The 20845-nt window shown below is 42.9% G+C and overlaps 1 protein-coding gene across 2 annotated transcripts in view; it reads left to right on the top strand.

Moving 5' to 3' along the window:
- The window catches only part of Znf318 (zinc finger protein 318), a 39445-nt gene extending 20351 nt beyond the window's left edge, over positions 1–19094 (top strand). Inside the window, exons 5-10 of one of the 2 annotated variants that reach the window (XM_051152881.1) lie at positions 1647–1746; positions 4886–5190; positions 7362–7562; positions 8022–8121; positions 8612–8730; positions 8972–12120. In XM_051152881.1, the coding sequence (XP_051008838.1) occupies positions 1647–1746; positions 4886–5190; positions 7362–7562; positions 8022–8121; positions 8612–8730; positions 8972–12079 (3933 nt within the window). In that variant the 3' untranslated portion in view covers positions 12080–12120. Of the gene's footprint in view, positions 1–1646; positions 1747–4885; positions 5191–7361; positions 7563–8021; positions 8122–8611; positions 8731–8971; positions 12121–18297 lie in introns of those variants that run through there. The other variant, XM_051152882.1, reaches the window with a different exon arrangement.
- Positions 19095–20845: the final 1751 nt, after the last annotated feature.

Genomic DNA, 20845 nt, shown 5'->3' with positions numbered 1-20845 from the left:
AGATCCACATTTCAGTCCTTTTCTTCATGTTTCCCCATCTGGGTTCAGCATCATTATCCAATGGTGATGTCAGTGGCTTTAGGTACTTCCTGCTCAAAACCTTTATTGGTAATATAGCTCTGAAGAAAAGGAGAAAATTCTGGTCTTGAACTTGTATCTGAATGAAAAATCATTTTGGCTCTAAAGATTCTATGTGTGCAGGCATTTGGCCTTTGGATGAAGGTGTTTTGTTTTGAGACTAGGTCTTGCTCTGTGGCCCTGGCTTTCCTGGAGCTTACTATGGAGACTAGGCTGATCTTGTACTTAGAGCAGTCTTTTTGTTTTGTTTTGTTTTTTGAGACAGGGTTTCTCTGTGTAGCCTTGGCCATCCTGGACTCACTTTGTAGACCAGGCTGGCCTCTCCGCCTGCCTCTGCCTCCCGAGTGCTGGGATTAAAGGTGTGCGCCACCACGCCCGGCTAGAGCAGTCTTTTTGCAAAAGCCCACTGAGTACTTAGATTTAGAGGTGCATGCTACTACACTGGGCCTTGAGATACCACCATAAGAACTAAATAGAAAAAGAGGATTTTAGAATCTGAGGGACTCCTGTCAACACAAAAACACAGTTTTCAAAGGGAATAATAATAATTTATATTGTAACTAAATGTTCCATGTCCCAGAAACACAGATAACACGTTCCACTGTGGATGTAGTTACATAAAGTGTGTTTCTGGAGTTTTGTTTTTGTTTTTCTTGTTTTGTCTTGGCTGTCCTGGAACGTGCTTTGTAGACTAGGCTAGCCTCAGACTCATACAGAGCTGCCTTCCTCCTGAGTGCTAGAATTAAAGGCATACACCACCACCCAGCATTATGTGCGATTTTTATTAGTTGCAAAACAAAGTAAGTTATAAAAATATGTACAGAATACATTGGTAGGGGGACATAAATAAGACAGAGCTAAGGAGAGAAACTGCTGCAGATGGTGTTCAATGATGGTCTTTTTAATTTTTTAAAAAGATTTATTTATTATTATGTATACACTGTTATTATGCCAGCATGTACACCTGCAGGCCAGAAGGGGGTTACCAGATCACATTATGGATAGTTGTGAGCCACCATGTGGTTGCTGGGAATTGAACTCAAGACCTCTGGAAGAGCAAACAGTGCTCTTAACCCCTGAACCATCTCTCCAGCCCTTTTTTGGTTTTTCAAGACACAGTTTCTCTGTGTATCCCTAGTTGTCCAGGAACTCACTCTTTAAACCTGACTGGCCTTGAATTCAGAGATCTGCCTGCCTCTGCTCCTGAGTTCTGGGATTAAAGGTGTGTGCCACCACTGCCTGTCTTCAGTGATGTTCTTAGCTTTTGAATTTATGAAAACTTTTGGTCTGATAAGAATACATTGTATGGTTTTGGTAGTTACAGGATGTTAGGTCAGACAGTCCACAGGTGTGGGCTAGAGTTGACTTTCAAAGGGAGTAAAACTAGCTTAAAATAGTTTGGCTCTGGTCTTCAACGTTTTTACTCTCCATAATCTTGAATTTCAGCTGTGTCACCTTATAGAATCTTTAACACAAGTGTAGTTTTTCTCTTTCTCCCCCTCCCCCTGCCTTTCCACCCTGTACCGGGAATTTCAGATCACATTCTCTTTCCATTTTGTACTCTGTAGGTTATTGAAGAGAGGGAAAAATTGAAAACCGACCAGGAAGCCCGGCAGAAGAAAATGTTTTATCTCAGGACTGAGTTGGAGCGGCTTCATAAACAACAAGGTATTGGGGGCAAGGTGGGAGAGGTTGGGGATTTAGCTCAGTGGTAGAGCACCTGCCTAGCAAGCGCAAGGCCCTGGGTTTGGTCCTTAGCTCTGGGAAAACAAAACAAAAAAACAAGGTATCAGACACTCCGTGTATGGCTGCCTTGTTGAGTAGTAGACCTAAGTGAAGAGATATTGGTACCTCGACAGGATCAGTGAAGACAATTTGGCCATAAACCTAGAGAAAAGTTGCAGTAGCTATGCAAAGAATCCTCTTAAATTAACAATTTGCCATATTTCTGTTCTTGTTCTCTCTTTCTCTACCTCCCCCACCCCGTCTCTTGCTCTCTTTGTATTTGAGTGTGTAATTTGTTGTTATTGTATTGAGACAAGGTTTCTCTGTGTAGCCGTGGCTCTCCTGGAACTCACTCTGTAGACCATGCTGGCCTCAAACTTAGAGATCCCTGTCTCTCCCTCCTGAGTGCTGGGGTTAAAGGTGTGCACCATGCCTGGCACTGACTGTGTATTTTTTCCTGAACTCTTTTAAAATAGGTTGTAGGTACAATACCTTTGAGAACTTCAGTATATATTTCCTAACAAGAATTCAAGAACACAATACACTAATGAAAACTAGAAACGTAGGGCTAGGGTGATGGCTCGGGTAGAGCGCTTGCTGTGCAAGCTTTAAGACCTGAGTTTAGAGTCTCAGAACACACAGCAAGTTAGATATGATGCCATGCTCTACAATCCCAGCAAGTTAGAGATGATGCCATGCTCTACAGTCCCAGCAAGTTAGAGATGATGCCATGCTCTACAGTCCCAGCAAGTTAGAGATGATGCCATGCTCTACAGTCCCAGCAAGTTAGAGATGATGCCATGCTCTACAGTCCCAGCAAGTTAGATATGATGCCATGCTCTACAGTCCCAGCAAGTTAGAGATGATGCCATGCTCTATAGTCCCAGCGAGTTAGATATGATGCCATGTTCTACAGTCCCAGCAAGTTAGATATGATGCCATGCTCTACAGTCCCAGCAAGTTAGAGATGATGCCATGCTCTATAGTCCCAGCGAGTTAGATATGATGCCATGCTCTACAGTCCCAGCAAGTTAGATATGATGCCATGCTCTACAGTCCCAGCAAGTTAGAGATGATGCCATGCTCTACAGTCCCAGCAAGTTAGAGATGATGCCATGCTCTACAGTCCCAGCAAGTTAGATATGATGCCATGCTCTACAGTCCCAGCAAGTTAGAGATGATGCCATGCTCTACAGTCCCAGCAAGTTAGATATGATGCCATGCTCTACAGTCCCAGCAAGTTAGAGATGATGCCATGCTCTACAGTCCCAGCAAGTTAGAGATGATGCCATGCGCTACAGTCCCAGCAAGTTAGATATGATGCCATGCTCTATAGTCCCAGCAAGTTAGATATGATGCCATGCTCTACAGTCCCAGCAAGTTAGATATGATGCCATGCTCTATAGTCCCAGCAAGTTAGAGATGATGCCATGCTCTATAGTCCCAGCAAGTTAGATATGATGCCATGCTCTACAGTCCCAGCAAGTTAGAGATGATGCCATGCTCTATAGTCCCAGCGAGTTAGAGATGATGCCATGTGCTATAATCCCAGCAAGTTAGAGATGATGCCATGCTCTACAGTCCCAGCATTCAGATGCCTGGTGTGCGCAGCAGCAGGTGAAGGCCTATCTTAAGCAAAATAGAAGGCGAGGACTTACACCCAAGGTTACCTTTTGACCTCCAGTAGGATGTGTGTGCACATCTGACCATAGGCACACACAGAGTCACACACACACACACACACACACACACAGAGTCACACACACACACGCACACACACAGATTTTTAAAATTAGGAAATTAATTGTACTCTATATCTTATTTATATTTTACCACTTGTGTTATAATTGTCCTTTATAGAAAAAATTAAAAGATTATTTATCACATTCAGTTCTCACAGTCTTTTAGTCTTTTACCTTTTAATAACAATACTGCCTGAGACTTTCTTTTTATAATTTGGTATTATAGATGCTTATGGAATATCTCTTAATTTTAGTTTGTCTGATGTTTATGATTGAGTTTGGATTGCTTATTTTTGGCAACACTATGACAAAAGCAATGCCAAGTTCATGTCAGGAGTGTCTTTGAGGGGAAATCTCAGACTGTGGTAAAGATGCTCTGAAGCTTCTTCCCACCAGGTTGGTTACTGTTTGTAGCCTGTGGAACTTGCTTTATGGATGTTAAGTGATTTTTCTAATTTTGTTATTCCTTCTATGTAGTAAGGTTTCTATTTTAATAAGGAACTTTAACCCTTGCCCTGGTTTTTCCAAATTTAGCTAGTGGGAGCTACTTTGAGTTGACTTTTGATTGAGATGTCCTTCTTCACTTTTTAAGAGCTTTCTTTTTAGCCCAAAATGTTCTGTGATACCTTTCTATTCTTTTACCCTCTACTCCTTTTACTTTTGCTTTTTTGTTTTGTTTGTTTGTTTCTTATTCAAGACAGGGTTTCTGTGTGTAACAGCCCTGGTTGTCCTGGAATTTACTTTGTAGACCAGGCTAGCATTTTTTGTTTGTTTGGTTGGTTTTTTGTTTGGTTAGTTTATTTTGTTTTTTCTAGACAGGGTTTTTCTGTGTAGCCTTGGCTGTCCTGGACTCACTTTATAGATCAGGTTGGCCTCAAATTCATAGACATCTGCCTGCCTCTGCTTCCTGAGTGCTAGGATTACAAGCGTGTGCCACCACACCCGGCAGGTGATGTGTTCTTAAGTTAGATAAAATCAAATACTCTGTTTAGGAGACACGTGCATTTAAATGTGCATGTGTCACTTGGAGCATTTGCAGAGCTCCTGAGCCCTATTCCTAGAGCCTTAGCTGAGTTCCTTGTGTAAGAGAGTACCTTTATTGTTACCCTTTGACCTCCAGTAGGATGTGTGTGCACATGTGACCATAGGCACTGTACCTTACTGTTACGCTTCTCCCAAGCCAGCCCCCTATGGAAAGAGACTCTTACTTGCCTTTAATTTTTTTGTTGGAAATGATTTTATAACCATATAGCTCTGTAGATTATTACTTACAAATGTAAAAAATGAATTTTCTTAGTTGTTTTCCTTGGATTTCATTTGGTAAATATCTGACCATTCAGGGGAGCTGTTGCGGAAGAAACGAAGGGAGAAGGATGGTCACAGAGACCCACTTCTGATGGAGGTGGGTCGGCTTCAGGACAGCATTATGAAGGACATTGCAGAGCTACACAGAGAGACAGAAGAAGCAGAAAAGAAGCAGTCTGAACTGGACAAAGTGGCCCAGATCCTGGGAATTGACATCTTTGACAAATCTCTGAAATCGTCAAATGACAGTAAAGAGTCTACAGAGAAGCCTGAAAAAGGAGAACAATCTAAAAGCCCAGAAAAGGAGTTGTCACCCTCAAGCAGTTCCTCCAGCAACAAGGTAATGATCCAATTTTTTGGCTATTTTTGTGCCCTATGGACTGCTGTAGAAGGTTGTTTTGTTGTTGGTTTTTGTTTGTTTGTTTTGTTTTTTGTTTGGTGTTTTGTTTTTTTTGAGGTTTTCAAATATATTTTTTGAAAGAGGGTCTCACAGACATCCCTGGGTTTAAGGCATGCACCACCACACTCAGTGCTACAACATCCTAATCCTCTCTACACACAGCTAGTGATGTGAGATGCTACCTGACCTACCTCTTGGCCTCACTGCAGGCCGCTCTTCTTTCTTGTTCACCTTAGTTCATCTAACCCAAATCCTCATTTCCTAAATGCCTTTGTCCCAAGCTAGTGACTAAGTCACACAAATTAAACATTTATTATTGATAGCTTACTACTGGGGACAGGAGATAGCTCAGCAGGCAGAAAAACTTACTACACAAGCTAGATAACTTGCACTCAAGCCTCAGAGCCTGTAAAAGGTAGGATTTATTGTCATGTGTCTATAAATCCAGCACTTCTAAGATGAGCCGGGCAGAAACAGAAGAAAGAGCCAGAAGCTAGAGGGCCACGTAGACAAGAATATACATCATAGCCACAGAAGAGATCCTGTCTTCATAAGGTAGAAGGCAAGAGCTGACTCCAGAAGTTGCCCTCTGATCACCAAACACAGGCCACCACATAGTTGCTGGGAATTGAACTCAGGACCTCTGGAAGAGGTCTCTTAACCTCTGAGCCATCTCTCCAGCCCTTTCTTCATATTCTTAACCTGTTAACTGCCTTTTATATTTTGTTTCTCTTTCTTGTTATCATTTTGACTTTTAAATTTAACCTATTTGTTTGCACAGGTAAGACATTGAGCATCTATTAAAGAGTATAGTGAAATGACTCCTCACCATCGTTCTCTGGTTTCCTTCCTCAGAGACAGTCAAATCTTCCCACAATCTTGAATATTCTCTTCAAAAGTTGCACATATATCTGGTGCCCCCTATTTGACCACTTCCCTTTGGTGGGGAGCCTGGTGGCACTCAGAAGAAGTGGAAGCAGGCTATCCAAATGAGACCTGATAGGCTGTGACCATATCGTGGGGGAGGAGGTCTCCTTCTGTCACAGGCCTAGGGGACAGGAGTAGGGTAAAATAGGGAGGGAGGGGGAGAATGGGAAGATACAAATGAGGGGATAACAATCGAATGTAACCTGAATACATTATTTAAAAAATAAGGAAAATAATTTTTTAAAATTACATATATAAGCTGGGAATGGTGGTGCATACCTGTAATCCCAGCACTCAGGAGGCAGAGGCAGGCAGATCTTTCTGAGTTTCCAAAGCAAGTCAGGAGAGCTAAGGCTACACAGAGAAACCCTGTCTCGAACCCCCCAATTATGTGTGTGTGTGTGTGTGTGTGTGTGTAATAAACATAAGTTTATAATGTATATACATGCATAATTACATTTTGCTGAGGTGTGTGTGTGAAATAGCACATGTGAGGAGGAAAGAGAACAACTTTGAAGAGTCACCTATCTCCTTCCACTTTGTTTTTGAGGCAGGGTCTCTCTTGATGTTTCTGCTGTCCTTTGATTTACAGACTAGCTGGCCTGTGAGTTTCCAGGCATTTCTCATGGCTTTACCTTCCATATCACCCCAGGAGGGCTGGGGTTATAAATACTTGACACCAAATCTAGCTTTTTACACAGATTCTGGAAATCATACTCAGATCATTGGGCTTAAGCTGAGCAATCTCCCTGACCCTATCTGATCTTGGTGTACTTCAAGAGAAATTTTAGGATTTATAAGTAGCTATGTATTTTTGCAAGATTCTATTTTTTATGTGCATGGGTATTTTTGTCTGCATGCAGTTACAGGCAGTTGTGAGGCACCATGTGGAGACTGGAATTGATCCCTGGTCCTCTCTACAAGAGCAACCAGGACTCTTAAAAGCCACCTCGCTGACCCCAGTAGTTATGTTCTTGATGTGGAAGAACTGGGGAAGGGCCTACTTCATTTCCCTCAGCTCTGAGTACAGGTTCTATTAAGATTCTCCCTGTCTTATATAGCTTTTTATTTCGGACACTAGACATATGGTCATAATTCCTATGATTGTTACCACCTGCTTTTTTGAGAGTGGATAAATCTAGACTGCCTTGAATATTTTCATAAGTGTAAATTTTTCTCTCTAGGAATCAAGCGTAAATGAAAAGTCCTGTATTAAGAACCCTAATTCTACTGAGAGCCTCCAGCCAACTCCTAAGCAGTCTGATCAGCCTGCTCCTGTTTATGAGTATTATGATGCTGGCAGTCACTGGTGCAAAGACTGCAACACCATCTGTGGGACCATGTTCGACTTCTTCACCCATATGCACAATAAGAAGCACACGCAGGTAGGTATCCTGACCACTGTCGTTTCCACTATCGCTCTTCATTCCCCTCCGACCTCTATGCTCCCGTCTGCATTACAAAGCTGGAAAATGAAACATTCTCAAATGGGCAGGAGCCTCAATCTGAAGAGCCAAGAGATAACAACAAAGGAGATGCCATCCCCAGGCTCAGTTCAGGGGACCTACCATAACTAACCACCATACAAGTGTAAGTGAGACTTCTGTCTCTTTTGATTCCTTGAGTACCAGAATTTTTATTTATCTGTTTCTAGTACTTGAGCTAACATGTTTTTACCTTTTCCACAGGTGATTCCGTTTAAACAGTTGGCAGAGTTGATGGGTGGGGGTGGGTAGCTAAGGACTGCTGGTTCCCTGGTCTGATATTTAGGGGAAGAAAAAGAGAAAAGTGGGTCATTGAGATTTTAGTGCTGTTGTGTGAGCGCCTCTGCCTCTTGCAAATAGACACTGGATCCCTACAACAGACCTTGGGCTTCAAAGACCCAGAGTGAGGCTAAGCAAGACCCTGTAAAGCGAACTGACAAGATAACTGTTCCTGCAAAAGGTGAGTTTCCTCCTTTCCTGCCTTCTCAACTAAAATCTATAAAATATTTTCAAGTGTTTTTTATGAAATCAGGTTAGAAGTGTCTTTAAGTTTTTGTTTCTTGCCTTTCAAGTACTCAGCGCTCCTACTGCATCTGTTTAGGGAGATGCTGAGAGCACGAGAGCTCTCCTTGTGCACATGAGCAGGTTGGGGACCATGGTTTCCAAATCTCTTTTAAGATGTTTGGTGCTTGTTAAAGCATAAGGAGTGGATCTGGCATAAGTGCTACCGAGTTAGCCGGGCTAGGCAGTGTTCCCAAGCAGGGAAAAGAGTAGTTGTATAGAGGTAAAGCCATAGGTCAGAAAAAGTGTGTCCTTGGCATTCATCTAAGTGCCACCTCTAACTCCAAAGTGGATATAGTCATCTTACTGCAAAAGAGTGATGGGATTTGCCTTTGGTTTCTGGCAGCCTTGATGGAAAGGGCTTCCTTCCTCTTTTCTATTTATTTCAGGCTCTGAATTTCTGATTCCCATCACTGGATTTTACTGCCAACTTTGTGAGGAATTTTTGGGGGATCCAATTTCTGGAGAGCAACATGTGAAGGGTCACCAGCACAATGAGAAATACAAGGTTGGTGTTGGATGTACCTGGATGCGGAGCTCCCCACCTTTCTGTACTAATTCCTTTGACCTTGTCAACCATCAGAAAGCTGCCAACATTTCACATCCATCTAACACTAGGAAGTTGTCCATCCTAATTGTTGAAAAGACTGTCCTAGTGATTTATTCTTAATGAGTTGTAGCAAAGGCCAAGATTTTCTCTCATATATCAATTTGACAATTTACTGAGGCATTATCTTTTCCCTTTCCAGAAATATGTGGAAGAAAACCCATTGTATGAAGAACGAAGAAATCTAGACCGCCAAGCTGGCTTGGCTGTCGTCCTGGAGACAGAGCGACGACGGCAAAATGAGCTAAAGCGCAAACTTAGTGAGAAGCCAAAGGAGGAGAAGATAGAAAAAAAGGCAAAAACTGTGAAAGAAGCAAAGGAAGATGACAAAGCCTCTGGAGAGGTAGAGGACCAACTCTCTGAGGGTGGGAATTCCCCTGAGAAAGGTGAAATTAAAACAAATGCTAGCCCCAAACTTCAAGTAAAAGAAGAAGTAAAGAAAGAATCATCAATAGCATCTTCTTTTGGGAAGTTCAGTTGGAAGAAGCCAGAAAAAGAAGAAGAAAAAAGTTCAGTGTTGGCTCTAAGTACCCCTAAGGAAGATAATGTGGAAAACAGTAAGGACAAAGATGATGGAAAAACTGAAGTTGGAAAGGCAAAGCCCATCAAAATCAAGCTTTCTGGGAAAACCGTTGTTGCACATACCAGCCCCTGGACACCTGTTGTTACAACTTCAACGCAGACTAAGATCCGACCCAACCTGCCTATCCCATCCACAATACTCCGCAAGTCAGGTTCAGCCCCCGTGAGCAAGCCTGCTCCTCTGAACACCTTTCTGTCTATCAAGTCCTCTGGGACCTCTGCCAAGCCTCTGCCCGTGGTTAAAGAATCGTCCTCGGATCTTCTCTTGCCTCCAGATATCATCTCCAAAGCTTTTGGAGGGGAAGAGGTGGTTCTGAAAGGGTCTCCAGAGGAAAAAGTGGAGCTGGCTGAAAAGAACGAGTCATCCCACGTACCTGAGCAAATGTTGGCTCTACTGCCACCACCACCACCACCACCTCCACCTCCACCTCCACCACCTCTGGTTATACCTCATCTATCTGCCCCCTCTCCTGCTCAAGCAAATGTTGTCTTAACCCCAGTAAAATCCACTTCAGGTTTATCTCAGACTCTCAGTCTTGGCTCTCAAGGTCCTAACATTTTAAAGCCAGGGTTGCCTGTGACCTTCATGGCTGCAGAACAACCAGCTGCCATTCCTTCTGATGAGACAGCTCCTGGGGTGAGTGAGAGTGACCGGGACCAGACCCTAATCTCTATTTTAGTACGGCCTCCACCACCCCTCTCAAGTGTATTCAGTAAACAGGCCAAAAAATTAGAAAAACGAAACTCATGCTTAGCCACAGCCAATGCTAAGGACCTGTATGACATATTTTACAGTAGTGGTGGAAAGGGGGCCCATGAGACTAAGCTGAGTAGTAGTCCGCTAGCCAATGGGGAAAACAACGGCCTCTCTAGGACGGGAAGTTCAGATATCTCCACCACTTCTGATCTGAACAGTGGTGTGTCCCCAGAGGGCCTGCCTGCAGAGAGTGGCTTGGTCACTCCTCCTGTAATCAGCAAACTTGACAATCCCATTTCAAAAGGACTAGTGTCCATAGGGAAATGGTCCGTTGTAGATCATATAGACCCCAAAAGCAGAGACAGCAGCTATAGCTTCCTACAGCCTCTGACAAGATTATACCAAAATAGGCCCTATGAAATGGTTACCCAAAAGACAGACACTTTGGCCATATGGACTTCTGGTTCCTTCCAGAATAACACTGATAAGGACAGACCCCTAGAGGGGAAAATCAAACTTGACCTGGGAGAGCCGGGGCCACTTGGTACAGACTCAGCTTCTCATCTGTCAGATACACTCTGTCATACCAAGGGACCTCAGACGTTGGTAGAAATTAATCTCATAGAGAACCAGAACAAGACTCAAGAGCCGTGTCAGTCTGAGGATTGTAGAGAAAGCCAAGAGGGGAGAGACCCTGAAGTAAAAGGAAAGGTAGCAGCTGAAGAAGGATCAGGCGCCAGCACTGGGCTCCACAGCATAGAAGACTCTAATGTGAACCATGGCAATGGAGACGCATGGGAAGGAGAAATAGGACAACCCCAGCTGTCAACCAGTGAGGCACAACAGTCTAGGGAAGTGATGATAGGACGTGAAAATACAACTAAAGTAGTCACTGAATTGAGTCAGTCAGTCTCTTCCAAAAGGGCAAAACCAGACTCATTTCCAACGTTGCTCCAGAATCCACAAGATGTGCCTGAATTACTTCTGCCCCCAGCTGCATCAGGTACGTGCTTAAAGAGACAAGAGACTTGGGAGAGCCCAAAGAAACCAGGAGTGGAAGCTGTGGGGCTGCAAGATACCTGTCCAGCACTAACAGTGACAACAGAAAGCAAAGCTTGGGAAGACGTTGAAGCTGCACACTTAAAAGAAGAGGGGCTTGCTGCCCCAAGGGATCTGGGGGATGTGCGTGCTGATATCTGCAGTACTCAGAGATCACCAACTGCCCTGTCACAGAAAATGTGTGAAGAAAATTCTGTGTTATCTGTAATGTGTAATCCTTCCAGTCCCAGTGACTTTGGTCCAATACCATCTTTTTCTGGGTTTCCATTAGAATCTCCCAAGACTTTGGTGCTTAATTTTCAAACAGAAGGTGAACGTAGCTCATCTAACTCCAGAAATGGGAGAATCACCTCTAGCTGTTTGGAACCTGGACACCCCATGGGAAATGTTGACCGAGACTTAGGAGGTGAGAGGACACAGCAGGCTCTTGATCTATTGGCTGGGGGAATGTTGTCTGAGGAAGTAAAAGAAACTTCACAACTGCAGAAAGACTTACTCAGAATGGAATCCACAGCAGTCAGCCCTGCAGGCCTTGGACCGTCTCCCTGCCTTCCAGACCTTGTTGATTTTGTCACAAGGACATCTGGAGTTCCAAAAGAGAAACCATTTTCTCCACTCTCTGAGCCAGATGACTTTCTTAAGTGTAGTTCCTTGGAGATGGGATCACCACCACTAGAAATTCTGAATCTCTCTATCTCAGAGGTAGCAGTTCCTCAAGTAAGCGAGGACAATGACAGTGCTTTGAATTTGGTAAAAACTCCAACCTCAGGGTCCCCCTCAAGGGATCAGGTAGTTGGAGGCAATATGGGCCCTCAGGAAATGCCTGAACAAGAAGCTGCAGTTGACGTCATCCCAGAGCACACAAGGTCCGGTGTTCATGACTATAACGGCCAGGGCTACCTGAATGGATGAATCATTGGGTTTTAGCAATTGGACCCCAGCTGATCCAAGACTAGTGGGCAATCTCATCTGGAACCTTCACAGTAAATGTTAATGGGAGCTAAAAAAAAAAATGTCTCTGCCCCCACCCCTACCACTCCTTTCCCTTTAAAATATTAGACAGATAAGTCCTAACAACTTCTCTATAATCTGTAAAAAAAAAAAATTTTTTTTTCTGTTAATTTTTAAAGTTTTTGGCCGAATTATTTTCTCTTTGTCATTAAAGTCAATGTCTATCTGGTTCACCACAAAGTGTGCTTTGATTTTGGCTTTGAGGCTACCATTTCTGGAATGTGAGTGGGGAGGGAAACAGCTGACTTCAGTACTGGTTGTGTACCTACAGCTGATGGATCTCTGGAGAAAGCTTGCTGAAGTGCTCCCCCTTAGGTTTCCATTCACTCAGACGGGCCTGCCTTAACATTGTTAGGAGTGGGCACGAGGAGCCTTGTGCTTGCTGTGGAGCTTCCCTCCTTGGCATGCTAGCCCTGTCCTTCCTTCCTTTGTTGCCTTTGCTCCAAATGGTCCTAGTTACCTACAGACTTGTTTGCAAATGAAAGAAAAACTAGCAGGCCCAGTTTTGGAAGACATCAAACCGGTAAGGCTTATTCCTGGCTCAGAGCAAGAAGTATTTGTGTTTCTGAGGTCACTTGTTATTTTAAAATGGCCTTTGCTCATTATATTGTGGTCCAGTAACATTTTATGTTAAATTGTTTATCCGCCATTTCTGTTGTGAACTCTAGAAGCTCTGAAATTGGGATTGGATTTACTCTCTGTTCCACAAACATAGATGTAACCCTCTACCTCTCCTTACCCAAGTTATTACCGCCACAGTGTGATGTTTTGGGTTGTACATTTTGTTTAATAAAAGATTAAAGAATGTATGAAATTGGCTTGGACAAGTTTAACTCCATTTTTAATGTGTTAATTTTTGGAATAAATGTATTCATCTTACGCTTCTTTCTGGATGTTTATCTTGACACCACACACATTTGAGCTTCAAAGGAAACTAAACCTAGTGAACTGCTGCGCTGCCGTCCACCCCCCCCCCCACCTCCCACTACCACCCCCCACCTCCTCCACCCCCGCCTGCAGCTCTCCTTCTCCAGAGCCACTCATCAGAACAGGAGGTGGTACCGGGCTGCCCTGTGCTGCCTGCGTGTGAAGTGAAGATGTTAGTCTTCTGTTGAGTTCTTTCTATGGCTTGTGTCGGCTCCCCACAGGTGCACCTGGAAGTGGAGCTCCAGAAGGAGACTGAGGTGCTTGGTGGGTGAGGGAGCTCAGGCCTCTGGTCCTTTGTCAGCAGTTTGTAACCTGCCTCAACAGAGACAGGAGCGGAGCCAGCTTCCACCTGCTTTTCAGCGTTCCTTCAGTTCCTTTCCTCAGGATTCCTTCCTCGTTTCCTTATGTGCAGAATCCCTAGATTGAGTTTGGTGAGAACATATGGTTTTTCTAGAGCCTAAGTTAATTCCAACTTAAAAGTCATGGCCTCTGTTGTGGAAAGACATGGATGTGAGAGGCCTCAATCCTTGATCATGTCTCAGCCATTTGTTTTGCCATGATTTTGGATTTGTTCCTTTCCATCACTGCATCGTGGTTGGCATGTTGTGTTTGTTGCTTTAAAGATGTGGATTATTGCTTTCCCTCAGAATATGAACAGAATCCTGAGTAATCTTTATAGAAGTGAGAGGTGAGTGTGGGAGAAGGCGTGCACTTGCATGTCAGAAGACAGCTTTGTGGACTTGTTCTGGGGATTGGATTTAGGTCATCAGACTTAACGTGGCAAGCACTGTTACGTATTGTTTCTCGGGTCTTTTTAAATTAAAGTTTGAATATACTCTTGGCCTGGAAACCATAGAGTGACTCCAAATTTAGAAAAGCTTAAACTCCAGTGGGCTTCAGAAGAGATGCACTTCCTCAGAGAGCTGCTCCTTGCTTGTTGTAGGAGGTTATCTACAGGCACTCGGGAGGAAAATAACGTCAAGTGCTAGTTTGCACTGAATTTCAGGCCTTGGTTGCACTTCTCTTTGGGGGAGAGGGATTCATTGTCCCTAGATTTAGCTTTAGTCCCTTTAAGAGCTTTGGAGCGCTGCCGAGGAGCCATGGGAAAGTGAGTGCGGAGCTCTGGCCCTGTAGCTGGTACTTAGAGTTGGACACTTCGAGGTTTGATTTGTGTCACAACACTAAAGGTTTGATCTTGGAAATGAGGAATGGACTCTGATATTTTATGCAGGCTTGCATTGTAACAGAATTATGTTTAAGTCAGGAACAATTCTTTTTAAATTTTTTCTTAATTTATCTTATGTTCACTGGTGTTTTGCCTATATGTGTGTGTGTAAGGGTGTCAGAAGCCCTGGACCTGGAATTATAGACAGGTATGAGCTGCCATGTGGGTGCTGGGAATTGAACCTGGGTCCTCTGGAGTAGCAGCCACTGTTCTGAACGGCTGAGCCACCTGTCCATTACCCCCACAATCCCCAGGAACAATTCTGCTGGAGGACTTCAGCCATGAGAAATTAGCAGTAGTATTTAAATATGGACAAATCTCTACTTTCACCCAGTTTGTTTAAATTATTCCCTGAAAGTACCCTTTACTTTGTGGATGCTTTTTTTCTGCCTTACATACCATCTTTCTCCTCACAAAGCGTCTAATACTCTGGTGATCTTTGTGCTAACACTGCTGAGCAACATAGTAAAGTGCCCACACCTAACCATTCTGCTTCATCTCTTTAAAAATGAAAAAAAAAAAGTGTTTTGGTAGTAGAGCATGCAAAAATATACTTCTTATCCAGTCTCGCCAGCTTTGGGGATTGGAGAAAATGGAGAGTGGACATACAGAATATAAGAACAGTGTGGATGTGGTGGGGGCTTAAGCGGAGGAGCCTCGGAGAGGAGAGAGCTTGTAGCAGAATTAAGTATGGTGCTTTCATTCTCATGTGTTTCAAAGACCTGGATCTTCTCACTACAGCTTACATACTAGATCCAGTAAGAATCTAAGTTCGTTTGTTGATAATTTATGTGAAGACAGAAATATGGAGGTAGCTTGGGATTTTACATTGTCTTTATTTAGATTTTATGTTTTTAATACATTTGTATTTATCAATAGTATAATTAATGACTGTGTAGTCCAATGTTGCACGAATACCTATATGGTCCTTTCACAGAATTTCTTTTTTCTTTTCTCAAGATTATAATTACACCATTCCTCTCTTCCTTTTTCTCCCTGCAAACCCTCCCATATGTCCCTTCTTGCTCTCATTTAAATTCATGGTTCTCTTTTTCATTAATTGTTATTATATGCATATATATTTACATATATGTCTAAATATAACCTGTTCAGTCTATACACTGTCACTTGTGTGTATGTTTTCAGGGCTGACAGTTTGTATTGGATTATGAGTTGATGTGCTCTTCTTTGGAAAAGACAGTTTCTCTGCATTCCTTAGTTTCCTGTAGTTCCTTGTGCAGGTTGAGAACTCATGGGTGTGTCTACTAGTGTCCTCCTTGGTCAGCTCATGCTTATGCAGTCATGTTGGTGAGACTTTATGGGTGTACCTGCTGACGTTACTAGGAGACAGTCTCACAGCACACTCCCTGATCCTCTGGCTCTCAGAAGTTCTCCCCCTTCCCCAGTGTTCTGAGCTTTAGCTGCAGGAGTATGTTAAAGATGTATCCGTTGGGGTTGGGTAGAGTTTGATTTTGCAGTTATGTTTACTTAATTTTATTTTGGTTTTATGAGGTATGTTTTTTGTTTGGTTTGGTTTGGTTTTGGTTTTTTGTTTTTTTGAGACAGGGTTTCTCTGTGTAGCCTTGACTGTCCTAGACTCCCTTTGTAGACCAGGCTGGCCTCAAACTCACAGCGATCTACCTGCCTCTGCCTCCCAAGTGCTGGGATTAAAGGCGTGCGCCACCACGCCTGGCTATGAGGTATGTTTTTTAAGACAGCTTCTCACACTAGCCCAGGCTGGCCTAGAATTAACTGTATAGAAAAGGCTAGACCTAATTTTGCAAGAGCTTTCTTGCCTCAACCTCCCAAGGGCCAGGATTACAGGCATGTGCCAAGATATCTGACTTGCTTATATAATTTTAATTCTGTATACAGTAATAGTCTCACTGATAGTGCAGTTTTTAGAGTTTACAATTTTTTTTTAATCATCCGTATCTAGATATCCTGATCCATAGACACTTGGAAGAAAACATAAATGTGTCTGTTTATGTTGAAACATTTAACATGATTATAATTTTATTTTAAAGTGTCTCTTTGACTAATATATGCCCACTAACTACACTATAATAAGAAAAGTCATTTTTGCTTACTGTGATTTTTTTTCCCCATTGTATTCATAGTGCATACCTGCCTAGCAAATAGAGAATACTCAATAAAAATATTGTTGGGAAAAATCAGTGTGGTAATAACCATTTTCCTTAACTGATTGTTAATACTTAGCAATTTGTGCAGGGATTAAAAACTCAATTGCTGCCTGTGTTTGCTGGGTGCTCAGAGTCCTAGAAGCTAACTTTCTTTTGTTCCTCTGTTCTGGTTCTTTGCTTACAAAGCTCAGTGGCAGTTAATGTGTACCAAAGCTGTAGGTGGTCCCCTCTTCAGTAACATTCAGGAGTGGTGGAGCCAGGTTAGCAGGGGAGCACCACCCTTACACCTCCTGGAAAAGACAGGAGGTAAACTGACTAAACTGAGACTTAGCAAGAAGAGATGGAGGCATTTTGAGATAATTTTCAACTGGTCTCTTTTTCCTTCCAGCCAAGTAAGCATGTTGATGCCAGCCAGTCAAACCCCAAAGTTCTCATGATTTGGCTAAAGGAACAACTCAAGGTTTTATGTCCTAACATTTTCTTGACATTTTATCAAAACTAAATGATTTCATTTATAAATAGAAACAAAACCCATAAAAGATTATCTTGCAGGAGGAAAGAGAAGTTTCAATTTTTATTTGTTTTGTATGTTGTGTTTCAACCTTCTGACACTGAAACGCATTTTATATATAACTATATTATACACATGTATGTAATTACACACTCAAGACAAGAGTATGTTGGAGTTGTCTAATACTAAAAAATTTTAGGTCTGGGGTTGATTGGTTGGTTATATACCTCTGTGTGCTAAGAACCATTTTTCAAAGCTGTGTCTTTCCTAGTACATCCCTGAGTTCAACTTCTACCATTTGTTTTCTTTCCATCAGCACAAACAGGTCCTAATTTTTTTCCCTAAGACTTAGTAATACCACTGCCACTGCTATCAGGACACCACCCCTTCAAGAATCTCCAACTTTTTTTTTTTTTTTTAATTCTACTTATGTACAAAACACTTGGCCATTAAGTGTTATAAAGCAAGACATTTGTCTTCACAGAGCTTACTCTAATGCAGGTCCATAACAGATATCAAAGTTGTTGCTACAGACAACTGAATGGAAGATAATACATATCTAGATGTGATGATAGACAGACAGACAGACAGACAGATAGATAGATAGATAGATAGATAGATAGATGCATGTTTCTATTTATGAATGATCCAGGCCAATAAATAATAAAATTTTGGGGGTGATGAGATGACTCAGCAGGTAAAGGTACTTTCTGCTAAATCTGATGACCTGAGTTCATCCCACACTTATGGTAGAAGAAAAGAACTGACCCCTGTAAGTTGTCCTCTGGTTTCCACATGTATTTGCCTACATGCATACCCACACACAAAAAATAGATGTAAACAAAATTAAGGAGTTTTTGTAGCAAATAAGTGTGTTTAAGGTAAGTGAGCAGGAAGAAATAGAAACAATTCTATAATGAAAGAAGAGAAGATGGTAAATGTCAAGAGAGTTGAGGAGGTAGGAGAATGTACTGCTCTTGCGAAAGCCCCCAGGTTAGATCCCAGCATGCACACCAGGTGGCTCACAACCACTTGCAGGCCCAGCTTCAGCAGGTCTGATGCTTGCTGCTGGCTTCTGTGGGCACTTTGACTCATGTGCACCCCCTTCTGTGTGTGTGCGTGTGCGCACATGCGCGCACGCGCGCGCACACACACACACACACACACTGTTTAAAACTCTTTGAAGCATTTTTGCATCTTTTATGCTCTCTCTGTTAAGGTTTCATTTAGCTATCCTGTGCCCTACCTCCATGACAATAATTAGGATCACATTGTTAGTGACTCTCACTCATCTGTCTCCTTTTCTTTCCAGGGGCAGTCGCAAAAGTCTTCAGATTTTCAAAGGGAAGGACTGAGGCAGACTGCTCTAGGGATGCAGAGAGAGAAACCACAGAGATCATGGAAATAGCGAGCGTACTTGTGGCCAGGAGATTGTCACTCTTGGGTGACATCCTGAGGTAGGTATGGCTGTTTAGAACAATATGGAGCAAGCTCTTTCATTTTTGTTACCAGGAAACAGTGAATTGGGTGAGTAAACTCGTGCTTGTGTATTTATATCTAGAGGAAGGACAGTCTAAGAATAGACACAATGGGTGTATTTTTAGACTTGCCACTCTGCTGCACCTTATCTAGCACTGAATACGTTACCAAACTCCACCTCTTATGTTAAAATTGTGGGACCTGGCAAGATGTTTCAGTCTGTAAAGGCACTTCCTGCCAAACCTGATGGCCTGCGTTTGTCCCCTGGGACCCACATAGTGGAAAGACAGAAACAACTCCTACAGGTTGTCTTCTGACCCCACACATACCATGGCATATGCATAGACAAATGAATGTAGTTTTAAGAAAACTGGACTTCAGGCTTTACTGTGTCCCAGTATCTACAGGTGGAATCTGTCTTGAACCTAGCCTCACTTTCTAGTTCATGTAAGAATAAAAATAAAATTGGACGTGGTCTCAGAGAAATGGGCTACAAGCAGCAGAGGCTCAGGAAGGAGGGACAGTCACAAAGAGTATGTTTTAAAAGTAGGGAGCTAGGCTGGTATGGTGGGGTACTCCTTTAATCCCAGCACTCAAGAGGAGAGGCCACACTGCTCTATATATTGAGGTCTAGGCCAGCCAGGGCTAGTATGCAGGCCTGTGGATTTTTTTTTTTTTGTTTGGTTTTTGAGTCAGAGTTTCTCTGTGTAGCCTTGGCTGTTCTAGAATTTGCTCTGTAGACAAGGCTGGCCTCGAACTCACAGAAATCCAGCTGCCTCTGCCTCCCAAGTGCTGGGATTAAAGGCACACGCCGCCACCACCCGGTTTTGGCTTGTGGAGACTTGAAAGAAGGTGTAAGATCCTCTGGAACTGCACTTATAGGCAGTTGTGAGTGGCCATGTGGATGCTGGGAATTGAACATGGGTCCCCTGGAAGAACAGCCAGTGCTCTTAACCGCTGAGCTATCTCTCCAGCCACCACCCCTGCCCAGTCTTATTGCCTCTATAGACACTGAAACACATGGTTGGCATATAGGTGCACACAAGCATTCTTAGTTACCTTACAGAGTAAGGGAAGCCCTTACACTGCTCATCTAAAATGCTGGTAAAGGCAGGGCTTTTATAAGCCTGACTTGGATACTGTGGGCTGAGTACCACAGTGGTCACGATGAAACCTAGCTTAGCTTCGTCCTTTAAACACCCGTGCTCATTAAAATCTCATCTACCACAGTAACAGAAAACTGTTAGCCTAATTTTGCTCCTGATTTGTAAAACCAGGCAATTTTAGAGTCCTGGACATACAGTTTACTGTCCAAATCTATGGTCTGTTAACTTTCAGGAATACTTGGAACACTATAAATATTAATCTAAAAAGAACATGTATAACTGAAGCCATAAGATATGAAGTAACGTATCTAAGGGCCTCTTGGTACAAACAAGTTGCTAAAGCTTGAAGTGTGTGTGAGGCTCTGGAGAATAGCCTGGTGCTAGGGCAAAGCCAGCACTTCGTTACCACTTTCTTCATTGCCTGTCACACTCCTCTCCCTCGGAGCAGTCAAGACTGTGACTCTTGTCAAATGCCAGCTCACTGGGTGCTTCTTACACTAGCAGTGTCTGCACTCCATGGCTAAGGTGCATGGCAGTAGGCCAGGTGGATGAGAACCTTTCTGAATAATGATTTCCCATTAGGTTTTTAATTTAATATGCTAGAATCCACATATGTTACAATGATAAACAGAGCCGGGCAGTGGAGGCACATGCCTTTAATCCCAGGATTTGGGAGACAGAGGCAGGTGGATCTTTGAGTTCGAGGCCAGCCTGGTCTACAGAGTGAGTTCCAGGACAGTCAAGGCTACACAGAGAAACCCTGTCTCAAAAACCAAACTGAAACAAAAACTTCTAAGGGTAAGACAGTGCTGAAAAACAAGAGAAGAATGCTATGGGATCACCATACACACAAGTTCTATATAAGTTAGGGGTCCCCATGTTTGTTTGAAAGCAAATTCAAGTCAGTCGCTCTCTGTCTCTCCTTTTCTTCCTCCCTCTCTGCTCTGTGTGTGTGTGGGTGATATGCATGTGTCTGTATGTATGTGGTGTGTGTGTGTACATCTGTGTATGGTATGTGTGTGTGTGCATGTGTATGTGTGTGCCGTGTGTGTATGTTTGTGTATATCTGTGTGTGAGTATGTGTGTTTGTGTATGTCTATGTGGTATGTGTGTACATGTGTATGTGTATGTGGTATGTAAGTATATATGTTTGTGTGTGTCTGTGTGTGGTATGTGTGTGCATGTGTATGTCTGTGTGTGGTTTTTGTGTGTGGTATGTGTGTGTTTGTTGTGTGTGTCTGTATGTGGTGTGTGTGTGCATGTGTATGTCTGTGT

The sequence above is a fragment of the Acomys russatus genome, chromosome 11 (genome assembly GCF_903995435.1).
Source record: "Acomys russatus chromosome 11, mAcoRus1.1, whole genome shotgun sequence".
In the NCBI taxonomy this organism is placed as follows: domain Eukaryota; kingdom Metazoa; phylum Chordata; class Mammalia; order Rodentia; family Muridae; genus Acomys; species Acomys russatus.
This window is presented reverse-complemented; position numbering and strand designations above follow the sequence as displayed.